The 12,500-nt window shown below is 48.5% G+C and overlaps 1 protein-coding gene across 1 annotated transcript in view; it reads right to left on the bottom strand.

Annotated features, from left to right (window-relative positions):
• LOC123999673 (cAMP-dependent protein kinase type I-beta regulatory subunit-like) overlaps positions 1–12,500 on the bottom strand; it is a 432,723-nt gene that overhangs the window by 218,129 nt on the left and 202,094 nt on the right. The window contains 3 exon segments of the mRNA XM_046305653.1: positions 1,781–1,862; positions 1,864–1,899; positions 1,901–1,935. Coding sequence (XP_046161609.1) covers positions 1,781–1,862; positions 1,864–1,899; positions 1,901–1,935 — 153 coding nt within the window.

Genomic DNA, 12,500 nt, shown 5'->3' with positions numbered 1-12,500 from the left:
GGAGAGGGGGGTCTGTGTTAGACAGGCTACTGTTCCTCTGCTGTACTGAGTGCAGTGGTTGAGGAGGAGAGGGGGGTCTGTGTTAGACAGAACAATCCAACGCAATATGATCTGACACAATAGACGGCAGAAACTCTCCAGAGGCTGAGGGCCCTGAGGGGTAAAAGCACTGCACTATAAAGGGAATAGGGAGCCATTTGGGAGTCAGACAGGTTGGTGTCTGGACAGAGGCAGTAGAGTCAGACAGGTTGGTGTCTGGACAAAGGCAGTAGAGTCAGACAGTTTGGTGTCTGGACAGAGGCAGTAGAGTCAGACAGGTTGGTGTCTGGACAGAGGCAGTAGAGTCAGACAGGTTGGTGTCTGGACAGAGGCAGTAGAGTCAGACAGGTTGGTGTCTGGACAGAGGCAGTAGAGTCAGGCAGGTTGGTGTCTGGACAGAGGCAGTAGAGTCAGACAGACAGTTTGGTGTCTGGTGTCAGACAGGTTGGTGTCTGGACAGAGGCAGTAGGTCAGACAGGTTGGTGTCTGGACAGAGGCAGTAGAGTCAGACAGATTGGTGTCTGGACAGAGGCAGTAGAGTCAGACAGGTTGGTGTCTGGACAGAGGCAGTAGAGTCAGGCAGGTTGGTGTCTGGACAGAGGCAGTAGAGTCAGACAGTTTGGTGTCTGGACAGAGGCAGTAGAGTCAGACAGTTTGGTGTCTGGACAGAGGCAGTAGAGTCAGACAGGTTGGTGTCTGGACAGAGGCAGTAGAGTCAGACAGATTGGTGTCTGGACAGAGGCAGTAGAGTCAGACAGATTGGTGTCTGGACAGAGGACAGTAGAGTTGGTGTCTGGACAGACAGGTCAGACAGGATTGGTGTCTGGACAGAGGCAGTAGAGTCAGACAGGTTGGTGTTTGGACAGAGGCAGTAGAGTCAGACAGGTTGGTGTCTGGACAGAGGCAGTAGAGTCAGACAGGTTGGTGTCTGGACAGAGGCAGTAGAGTCAGACAGGTTGGTGTCTGGACAGAGGCAGTAGAGTCAGACAGGTTGGTGTCTGGACAGAGGCAGTAGAGTCAGACAGATTGGTGTCTGGACAGAGGCAGTAGAGTCAGACAGATTGGTGTCTGGACAGAGGCAGTAGAGTCAGACAGATTGGTGTCTGGACAGAGGCAGTAGAGTCAGACAGATTGGTGTCTGGACAGAGGCAGTCAAGTCAGACAGGATGGTGTCTGGACAGAGGCAGTAGAGTCAGACAGGTTGGTGTCTGGACAGAGGCAGTAGAGTCAGACAGGTTGGTGTCTGGACAGAGGCAGAAGAGTCAGACAGGATGGTGTCTGGACAGAGGCAGTAGATTCAGACAGGTTGGTGTCTGGACCGAGGCATTCAAGTCAGATAGGTTGGTGTCTGAACAGAGGCAGAGGACAGCTGTGCCAGGTGTACTGTATGTGTGTCTCTTATGTACTATGAGGATGTGTCAGTAGCTGCTACGGTTGTGTGTCTGTTTATGCCTTTTTGTGTGTGTGTCTGTTTATTGTGTGTGTGTATGTGTGTGTGTGTGTGTGTGTGTGTGTGTGTGTGTGTGTGTGTGTGTGTGTGTGTGTGTGTGTGTGTGTGTGTGTGTGTGTGTGTGTGTGTGTGTGTGTGTGTGTGTGTGTGTGTGTGTGTGTGTGCGCGCGCGTGTGTGTGTGTGTGCACTTGCGTGTGTGTGCGCTCGTGTGTGCTCAGCCTGTACCATTAGGTGCGTTGGTAGCTGTCCTGGTCGTGTGTGTGTGTGTTTCTACATGTGTGTATCTGTACCATGAGGATGCGTCGGTAGCTGTCCCGGTCGATGCCCCACAGCTTCATGTCAGTCTTGGCCTTGACGGTGGCGGCTCGGGGTCCCGTAGATCAGGGCCAGCTCCCCAAAGCTGCCCCCTCCCGATACTGGTCACCCACTCTCCGTTCACATATACCTGGAGAGAGAGACACACACACAGACAGACAGATACTGTGAGAGGGGCTTCCGTGGGCTGTAACAGCCTCCCACAATACTGTGTGTGGGTAATGTGTGTAGCTCCATGGGCATATTGTTGGTCAACATAACACTTACTGTAAGATCATCACATTTCATCACATTTCACAGAAAAGGCATGATTGGACTGTCTGAACAAAAGTATCTCCACTGAATTGGCCAATCAGAGAATAGGATCCTAATAATCCTGCAGCAACAGGAAATGGGAATTATTGTGTTGCATTATCACATTTTGTAGGGGTTGATCCATTTTTAGTTAAGACAAACTCAAGCCTGGAAATGAGAAACTTCAGAAGCATCTTTAAGATCCTACCTCCTTAGCTAGGTCCAAGTGTTTTACCTGACCATGTGACCTGACCAGGACACAGTCCTAGTTCTAGTCCCCTTAGTCTGCTGCTGCCATACATGTTGGGCCATGGATATAGTCCACTCATATGAAACCAGGCCCAACTTTGTAGTGAGGTCATTAAGTGTGAGGAAGGCTGTGAGGGGTTAGTGTGAGGTTGAGGTGTGTGTGTTGTTAGGAAGAGGGGTTAGGGTGAGTGTGAGGAGGGGTGTGAGGGTGAGGGGTTAGGGTGAGGAGGGGTGTGAGGGGTTAATGTGAGGGGTTAGTGTGAGGTTGAGGTGTGTGTGTGGTTAGGAAGAGGGGTTAGGGTGAGTGTGAGGAGGGGTGTGAGGGTGAGGGGTTAGGGTGAGGAGGGGTGTGAGGGGTTAATGTGAGGGGTTAGTGTGAGGTTGAGGTGTGTGTGTGGTTAGGAAGAGGGGTTAGAGTGAGTGTGAGGAGGGGTGTGAGGGGTTAATGTGAGGGGTTAGTGTGAGGGATTAGGGTCTCTAGTTACAGACAGGGCTCAGGGTAGAGGTGGACATGGGTGTGAACACGACTCCCTCATCGTGGATCATTACCCTCCATTATAGGGTCAAACACAGAGGTCCCTCCCTGACCGGACGGCTATCTCCACTACACACCTCTCTGAACCCCTCTTCTCTCTCCTTCACTCCCCTCTTCTCTCTCCTTCACCCCCCTCTTCTCTCTCCTTCACCCCCTCTTCTCTCTCCTTCACCCCCCTCTTCTCTCTCCTTCACCCCCTCTTCTCTCTCCTCCATCCCCCTCTACCTCCTTTCTCCCCACATCTCTCCAGTTTCCCTTTCTAACCCACTCACACCTCTACCTCCTTTCTCACCACATCTCTCCAGTTTCCCTTTCCAACCCACTCACACCTCTACCTCCTTTCTCCCCACATCTCTCCAGTTTCCCTTTCCAACCCACTCACACCTCTACCTCCTTTCTCCCCACATCTCTCCAGTTTCCCTTTCCAACCCACTCACACCTCTACCTCCTTTCTCCCCACATCTCTCCAGTTTCCCTTTCCAACCCACTCACACCTCTACCTCCTTTTTCCCCACATCTCTCCAGTTTCCCTTTCCAACCCACTCACCTCATTCGCCCTCCTCTCCCCTTCTGTTTCTCTCCCTTCACCCTCCCCTTTCAATCTACTTCATCCATATCTCTATATCTTCTCTTGTTCCCCCTGTTCCTCCTTACCCCAAATGTCCTCTTCCCCTCAATCCCCATCCCTCCATCTCTCCCCCCTCCTTGTTTCCTGGGTCTTAGCTCTGATGGCTGGACCCCCCTGAACATTTGATCCCCTCTAAGCCAGAGGAAGGGACACTAAAAGCCTTCTATCTCTCTCTCCCTCCCTTCTCTCTCTCTCCCTCCTCTCTCTCTCCGTCTGTGGTGTGTGTGACTTCCCTTTGATTAAGGGGTGATGGAGGTGGGAAAGCTGTGGTGGACTTAAACACCCAACTCTCTCACTCTTGCTTGGTCTCTCTAACACACAACCCAGAACTGCGGTCACTGGATGGCCTACTTAGCTTACACACACACACACACACACACACACACACACACACACACACACACACACACACACACACACACACACACACACACACACACACACACACACACACACACACACACACACACACACACACACACACACACACACACACACACACACACACACACACACGGCCTCACAGAGCCCCTTTCAGTCCGCAGATAAAGTTTCACCTGTTGACACACAATCCACTTGTTGACTTAATAACACTGAGAGAAGGAAATAAGGAGGAGACAGATAGAGAAGGAGGGAAGGAGAGAGAGAGAGGGGGATCTGAGAGTGGGATACAATCTTCACAGTGCTTCAAGAGGAGCACAGGTGAATGATCCCACAATGGTCCCATGGTCCACAGCTGAATGATCTCACAATAGTCCCATGGTCCACAGCTGAATGATCTCACAATAGTCCCATGGTCCACAGGTGAATGATCCCACAATGATCCCATGATCCACAATGATCCACAGGTGAATGATCCCACAATGATCCCATGGTCCACAGGTGAATGATCCCACCCAATGATGATCCCAATGATCCCATGGTCCACAGAATGATCCACAATGATCCCATGGTCCACAGGTGAATGATCCACAATGATCCCATGGTCCACAGGTGAATGATCCCATGGTCCACAGGTGAATGATCTCACAATGATCCCATGGTCCACAGGTGAATGATCCCACAATGATCCCATGGTCCACAGGTGAATGATCTCACAATGATCCCATGGTCCACAGGTGAATGAATGATCCCATGGTCCAATGATCCCATGGTCCACAGGTGAATGATGAATGATCCCATGGTCCACAGGTGAATGATCCCAATGATCCCATGTCCACAGGTGAATGATCTCACAATGATCCCATGGTCCACAGGAATGATCCCATGATGAATTATCCCACAATGATCCCATGGTCCACAGGTGAATGATCTCACAATGATCCCAGGGTCCACAGATGAATGATCCCACAATGATCCCATGGTCCACAGGTGAATGATCTCCACAATGATCCATGGTCCACAGGTGAATGATCTCACAATGATCCCATGGTCCACAGGTGAATGATCCCAACAATGATCCCATGGTCCACAGCTGAATGATCTCACAATGATCCCATGATCCACAGGTGAATGATCTCACAATGATCCCAATGGGTCCACAGTTGAATGATCTCACAATGATCCCATGGTCCACAGTTGAATGATCTCACAATGATCCCATGGTCCACAGGTGAATGATCTCACAATGATCCCATGGTCCACAGGTGAATGATCTCACAATGATCCCAGGGTCCACAGTTGAATGATCTCACAATGATCCCATGGTCCACAGGTGAATGATCCCACAATGGTCCCATGGTCCACAGGTGAATTATCTCACAATGATCCCATGGTCCACAGGTGAATGATCTCACAATGATCCCAGGGTCCACAGTTGAATGATCCCAGGGTCCACAGATGAATGATCCCATGGTCCACAGGTGAATGATCCCATAATGATCCCATGGTCCACAGGTGAATGATCTCACAATGATCCCAGGGTCCACAGGTGAATGATCCCATGGTCCACAGGTGAATGATCCCATAATGATCCCATGGTCCACAGCTGAATGATCCTATGGTCCACAGGTGAATGATCCCATTATGATCCCATGGTCCAGATGACATCCCTAACCGCATCATCAGAGCATGCGCAGACCAGCTGGCTGGAGTGTTTAGGACATATTCAAACAATCCCTATCCCAGTCTGTTGTCTCCACATGCTTCAAGATGGCCACCATTGTTCCTGTTCCCAAGAAAGCTAAGGTAACTGAACTAAATGACTAATGCCCTGTAGCACTCACTTCTGTCATCATGAAGTGCTTTGAGAGGCTAGTTAAGGATCATATCACCTGCACCATACCTTACATCCTAAAACCCACAGTAATGTGCTTACCGCCCCAAAAGATCCACAGATGATGCAATCGTCATCGCACTGCACACTGCCTGATCCCATATGGACAAGAGAAATATCTATGTAAGAATGCTGTTCATTGACTACAGCTCAGCCTTCAACACCATAGTACCCTCCAAATTCATCATTAAGCTCGGGGCCCTGGGTCTGAACCCCGCCCTGTGCATCTGCGTCCTGGATTTCCTGACGGGCCGCCCCCAGGTGGTGAAGGTAGGAAACAACATCTCCACTCCGCTGATCCTCAACACAGGGAACCCACAAGGGTGCATGCTCAGCCCCCTCCTGTACTCCCTGGTCACTCATGCCTGCGTGGCCATGCATGCCTCCAACTCAATCATCAATTTTCTAGATGACAACAGTAGTGGGCTAGATCACCAATAAGGACGAGAAAGCCTACAGGGAGGATGTGATCACGGACTTCAGGAAACAGCAGAGCGAGCACGCCCCCATCCACATTGATGGAGCCGTGGCGTACACATCACTGACATTCGGAAATGGTCCATCCACACAGACAGTGTGGTGAAGAAGGCATAACAGCACCTCTTCAACTTCAGGAGGCTAAAATTCAGCTTGGTCCCTAAGACCCTCACTAACTTTTACAGATGCACCATTGAGAGCATCCTGTCGGGCTGTATCACCACTTGGTACGGCAACTGCACCGCCCGCAACCACAAGGCTCTCCAGAGGGTGATGCTGTCTGCCCAACGCATCACCGGGGGCAAACTACCTGTTCTCCAGGACACCTACAGCATCCGATGTCACAGGAAGGCCATAAAGATCATCAAGGACATCAACCACCAGAGCCACTGCCTGTTCACCCTGCTGTCATCCAGAAGGTGAGGTCAGTACAGGTGCATCAAAGCTGGGACTCAGAGACTGAAAAAGGCCATCAGACTGTTAAATAGCCATCACTAGCCGGCACACACTCACTGTTTATTACCTATGCAATGTCACTTTACAAATTACCTCGACTAACCTGGCAACGCCACTCCTACATTGCACATCCTAATATTTATATATTTCTTAATTCCATTATTTTACTTGTATTGTTAGATATTACTGCACTGTTGGCGCTAGGAACACAAGCATTTCACTACACCGCAATAACATCTACTAAATATGTGTATGTGACCAATAAACATCTGCTAAGCATGTGTATGTGACCAATAACATCTGCTAACCATGTGTATGTGACCAATAACATCTGCTAACCATGTGTATGTGACCAATAAACATCTGCTAAGCACGTGTATGTGACCAATAACATCTGCTAACCATGTGTATGTGACCAATAACATCTGCTAACCGTGTGATGTTAATTGCGTAATTATCGTATTTCGCCGTCCTAACGTAGTCTTCACTAGCCAGCTAGCTAACGTCCACTGTTGGCTAGCTAACGTCCACCGATTAGCTGCACTGTAGAACTATTACACTCAACTGAACGACTTGATTAGTGTAGTGTTAGCTAGCTACATAGCTGTCTTTGTATCCAAGATAATTGTGTAGTTTAGAGTGTGTAGTCTTAGAGTGATCATCTTAATTTACCGAGGCTAGCTAGCCAGCTATTTGTCGTCCTTAACGTAGGAGACTCTGCTAGCTAGCCAACAGCTAGCCAACAGCTAGCCAACGTCTACCGAATAGACTCACAACCCGGTCGCATTCACAGGTAGTATCACATTTTCATTTCATTTCTTTACAGTACAACGGTTTGATTTGTTTGATCGTAGCTAGCTACATAGCTAGCTACATAGCCGTCTTTGTATCAAAGATAATTGTGTAGTCTAGAGCGATTTTCTAGGTTAGCTAGCCAGCTATTGTTGTTCTTTTAACCCAACGTAACGTAAACAACACTGTTAGCTAGCCAGCTAGCCCCCGAATAGCAGCACTGTCGAAACTATTACACTCAACGGAACGACTTGATTAGTGTAGTGTCAACAACGCACCCACTGCCAGCTAGCCTACTTCAGCAGTACTGTATCATTTTAATCATTTTAGTCAATAAGATTCTTGCTACGTAAGCTTAACTTTCTGAACATTCGAGACGTGTAGTCCACTTATCTCCTTTGCATTAGCGTAGCCTCTTCTGTAGCCTGTCAACTATGTGTCTGTCTATCCCTGTTCTCTCCTCTCTGCACAGACCATACAAACGCTCCACACCGCGTGGCCACGGCCACCCTAATCTGGTGGTCCCAGCGCGCTCGACCCACGTGGAGTTCCAGGTCTCCGGTAGCCTCTGGAACTGCCGATCTGCGGCCAACAAGGCAGAGTTCATCTCAGCCTATGCCTCCCTCCAGTCCCTCGACTTCTTGGCACTGACGGAAACATGGATCACCACAGACAACACTGCTACTCCTACTGCTCTCTCTTCGTCCGCCCACGTGTTCTCGCACACCCCGAGAGCTTCTGGTCAGCGGGGTGGTGGCGCCGGGATCCTCATCTCTCCCAAGTGGTCATTCTCTCTTTCTCCCCTTACCCATCTGTCTATCGCCTCCTTTGAATTCCATGCTGTCACAGTTACCAGCCCTTTCAAGCTTAACATCCTTATCATTTATCGCCCTCCAGGTTCCCTCGGAGAGTTCATCAATGAGCTTGATGCCTTGATAAGCTCCTTTGACTCATTCCTTCTCTGCCTCCTTCTTTCCTTCTTTCCTCTCCTCTTTTGACCTCACCCTCTCACCTCCCCCCTACTCACAAGGCAGGCAATACGCTCAACCTCATCTTTACTAGATGCTGTTCTTCCACTAACCTCATTGCAACTCCCCTCCAAGTCTCTGACCACTACCTTGTATCCTTTTCCCTCTCGCTCTCATCCAACACCTCCCACACTGGCCCTACTCGGATGGTATCGCGCCGTCCCAACCTTCGCTCTCTCTCCCCCGCTACTCTCTCCTCTTCCACCATATCATCTCTTCCCTCTGCTCAAACCTTTTCCAACCTATCTCCTGAATCTGCCTCCTCAACCCTCCTCTCATCCTTTGACTCTCTATGTCCCCTATCCTCCAGGCTCGGTCCTCCTCCCGACCCTCCTCTCCTCCCTCTCTGCATCCTTTGACTCTCTATGTCCCCTATCCTCCAGGCCGGCTCGGTCCTCCCCTCCCGCTCCGTGGCTCGATGACTCATTGCGAGCTCACAGAACAGGGCTCCGGGCAGCCGAACGGAAATGGAGGAAAACTCGCCTCCCTGCGGACCTGGCATCCTTTCACTCCCTCCTCTCTACATTTTCCTCCTCTGTCTCTGCTGCTAAAGCCACTTTCTACCACTCTAAATTCCAAGCATCTGCCTCTAACCCTAGGAAGCTCTTTGCCACCTTCTCCTCCCTCCTGAATCCTCCTCCCCCTCCCCCCCCCTCCCTCTCTGCAGATGACTTCGTCAACCATTTTGAAAAGAAGGTCGACGACATCCGATCCTCGTTTGCTAAGTCAAACGACACCGCTGGTTCTGCTCACACTGCCCTACCCTACCTCACATCTGCTAACCATGTGTATGTGACCAATAACATTTGCTAACCGTGTGTATGTGACCAATAACATCTGCTAACCATGTGTATGTGACCAATAACATCTGCTAACCATGTGTATGTGACCAATAACATCTGCTAACCATGTGTATGTGACCAATAACATCTGCTAACCACGTGTATGTGACCAATAACATCTGCTAATCATGTGTATGTGACCAATAACATCTGCTAATCATGTGTATGTCACCAATAACATCTGCTAACCATGTGTATGTGACCAATAACATCTGCTAACCATGTGTGTGACCAATAACATCTGCTAACCATGTGTCGCTCCTATGTGACCAATAACATCTGCTAACCATGTGTATGTGACCAATAACATCTGCTAACCATGTGTATGTGACCAATAAGATTTGATTTAGTCCACAGCTTTTCTTTTTTAATCTGTCCATCAAAGACATGAGGAGGGTTAGGGCGGGGCTGGATGGTCTGAGCTGGGTTGTCTTGGGCTAGGACATATTGAGGGTTATCATCAGTATGGATAAAGGGCTTGTCTTGGGCTATCCTCCATGATCCCCTATTGAGGGTTATCATAAAATCACATATTACTAGACACTAATACCACAAAGTGGATTGTCCCAGTACACACTGAGGAATTTGTGTGTGGGCTTGCGTGCATGTGTGTGCACTAGCATGTGTGTGTGTGTGTGTGTTTCCGCGTGTGAATACTTGTGTGTGTGGCGTTAACACCAGCAGCAATTTCACTTCTCCCCCAGTCAACGGTAGATTTACATTCTGCCTAATGAGAGACATCATCACCGCAGTTTAATGGACCCTACACTACGATGGGAGGTTTCACACACACACACATACAGCACTGAGCAGAGCGCTCTGTTTTAAGTTGGAGGGGAGTGAGAAAAAGAGATAGATAGAGAGCAAGAGATAGAGAGCAAGAGATAGATCGACAGTGGGAGAGAGAGAGAGAGAGAGAGAGAGAGAGAGAGGAGAGATAAGAGAGAGAGAGAGAGAGAGAGAGAGAGAGAGACCAATTGGGGGACTAGAGAGAGAGAGAGAGAAGGTGGAGAGAGAGAGAGGTGGAGAGAGAGAGAGAGGTGGAGAAAGAGTGAGGTGGAGAGAGAGAGGTGGAGAGAGAGAGACCAAGAGACAGAGAGAGAGTGAGAGAGAGAGAGAGAGAGACCAGAGAGAGAGAATAGAGATCTGCTAGAGAGAGAGGTGACCAGAGAGAGAACCATGAGGTGGAGAGAGAAGGTGGAGAGAGGTGAGAGGTGGAGAGAGAGAGTGGAGAAAGAGAGGTGGAGAGAGAGGTGAGGGAGGTGGAGAGAGAGAGAGGGACCAGAGAGATCTGAGGGAGGTGACCAATAACATCTGAACCATGTGTGTGAGAGAGAACATCTGAGAAGATGTGTATGTGACCAATAAGATCTGCTAAGAGAGATGTGACCAAGAGAGAGAACCATGAGAGAGAAGAAGATTTGATTTAGACAGCTTTTCTTTTTTAATCTGTCCATAGATAGATAGATAGATAGATAGATAGATAGATCATCAGATAGATAGATAGATAGATAGATAGATAGATAGATAGATAGATAGATAGATAGATAGATAGATAGATAGATAGATAGATAGATAGATAGATAGATAGATAGATAGATGTGGAGAGAGAGGGAGAGTTGGAGAGAGGGGGAGAGGGAGGGAGAGCAAGAAAGAGAGATAGCGGGATAGAGAGAGATAGATAGAGAGAGGGAGGGAAACATAGAAAGAGGTAGAGTGAGAGGGAGAGAGGTGGAGAGAGAGAGAGAGGTGGAGACAGAGAGAGAAAGAGAGGGAGGGGAGAGAGAGAGGTAGATAGAGGGGAGAGAGAGAGCGAGAGGGGAGAGAGGGAGAGAGAGAGACGAATAGAGAAATAGTGGAGTATAAAGAGAGAAACAGAGAGCCTCAGCACTGAGCCACATCTCAGGTCTTGGCTGGGATGGGTGCAGGCTGACAGGGCTTGGCTGGGATGGGTGCAGGCTGACAGGGCTTGGCTGGGATGGGTGCATGCGGACAGGGCTTGGCCTGGGGAGTGGATGTTCCAGATTCTCTGGTGGCAGCCAGAATGTGATGCTGATCCCCAGCCAGCCACCTCTGGGAGCACAGCTATGATATGATAGAGGCCTGATACTGCTGCTTATTACAGGGGGACGAGGAGAGAGAGGAGAGAGAGAGAGAGGTTATGTAGCTCACATATCCATATCTCCTCACTCTACTGTGGAGGGAGGGAGGAAGGTGATTGGGTGTGGTGGGAGACATTTAGATTCTGTCAGGGAGCAATGTTGAAGGAACATTGTGTGCGTGTGTGTGTGTGTGTGTGTGTGTGTGTGTGTGTGTGTGTGTGTGTGTGTGTGTGTGTGTGTGTGCGTGCGTGCGTGCGTGCGTGCGTGCGTGCGTGCGTGCGTGCGTGCGTGCGTGCGTGCGTGCGTGTGTGTGTGTGTGTGTGTGCATATGGGAACAACTGCCCCACACACAATGACTTATGTAATAATATGGATGAAGAAAAGAACAAGACATAACTTATGAAAATGAAGTTACCATATCACAGAGGAACTACTTTAAAATGGTGTAAGAACAAGACATAACTTATGAAAATGAAGTTACCATCACAGAGGAACTACTTTAAAATGGTGTAAGAACAAGACATAACTTATGAAAATGAAGTTACCATCACAGAGGAACTACTTTAAAATGGTGTAAGAACAAGACATAACTTATGAAAATGAAGTTACCATATCACAGAGGAACTACTTTAAAATGGTGTAAGAACAAGACATAACTTATGAAAATGAAGTTACCATCACAGAGGAACTACTTTAAAATGGTGTAAGAACAAGACATAACTTATGAAAATGAAGTTACCATATCACAGAGGAACTACTTTAAAATGGTGTAAGAACAAGACATAACTTATGAAAATGAAGTTACCATCACAGAGGAACTACTTTAAAATGGTGTAAGAACAAGACATAACTTATGAAAATGAAGTTACCATATCACAGAGGAACTACTTTAAAATGGTGTAAGAACAAGACATAACTTATGAAAATGAAGTTACCATCACAGAGGAACTACTTTAAAATGGTGTAAGAACAAGACATAACTTATGAAAATGAAGTTACCATATCACAGAGGAACTA

The sequence above is a fragment of the Oncorhynchus gorbuscha genome, linkage group LG16, assembly GCF_021184085.1.
Source record: "Oncorhynchus gorbuscha isolate QuinsamMale2020 ecotype Even-year linkage group LG16, OgorEven_v1.0, whole genome shotgun sequence".
In the NCBI taxonomy this organism is placed as follows: Eukaryota; Metazoa; Chordata; class Actinopteri; order Salmoniformes; family Salmonidae; genus Oncorhynchus; species Oncorhynchus gorbuscha.
Note: the sequence above shows the minus strand (reverse complement) of the source record. Positions and strands in the feature narration are given on the sequence as shown.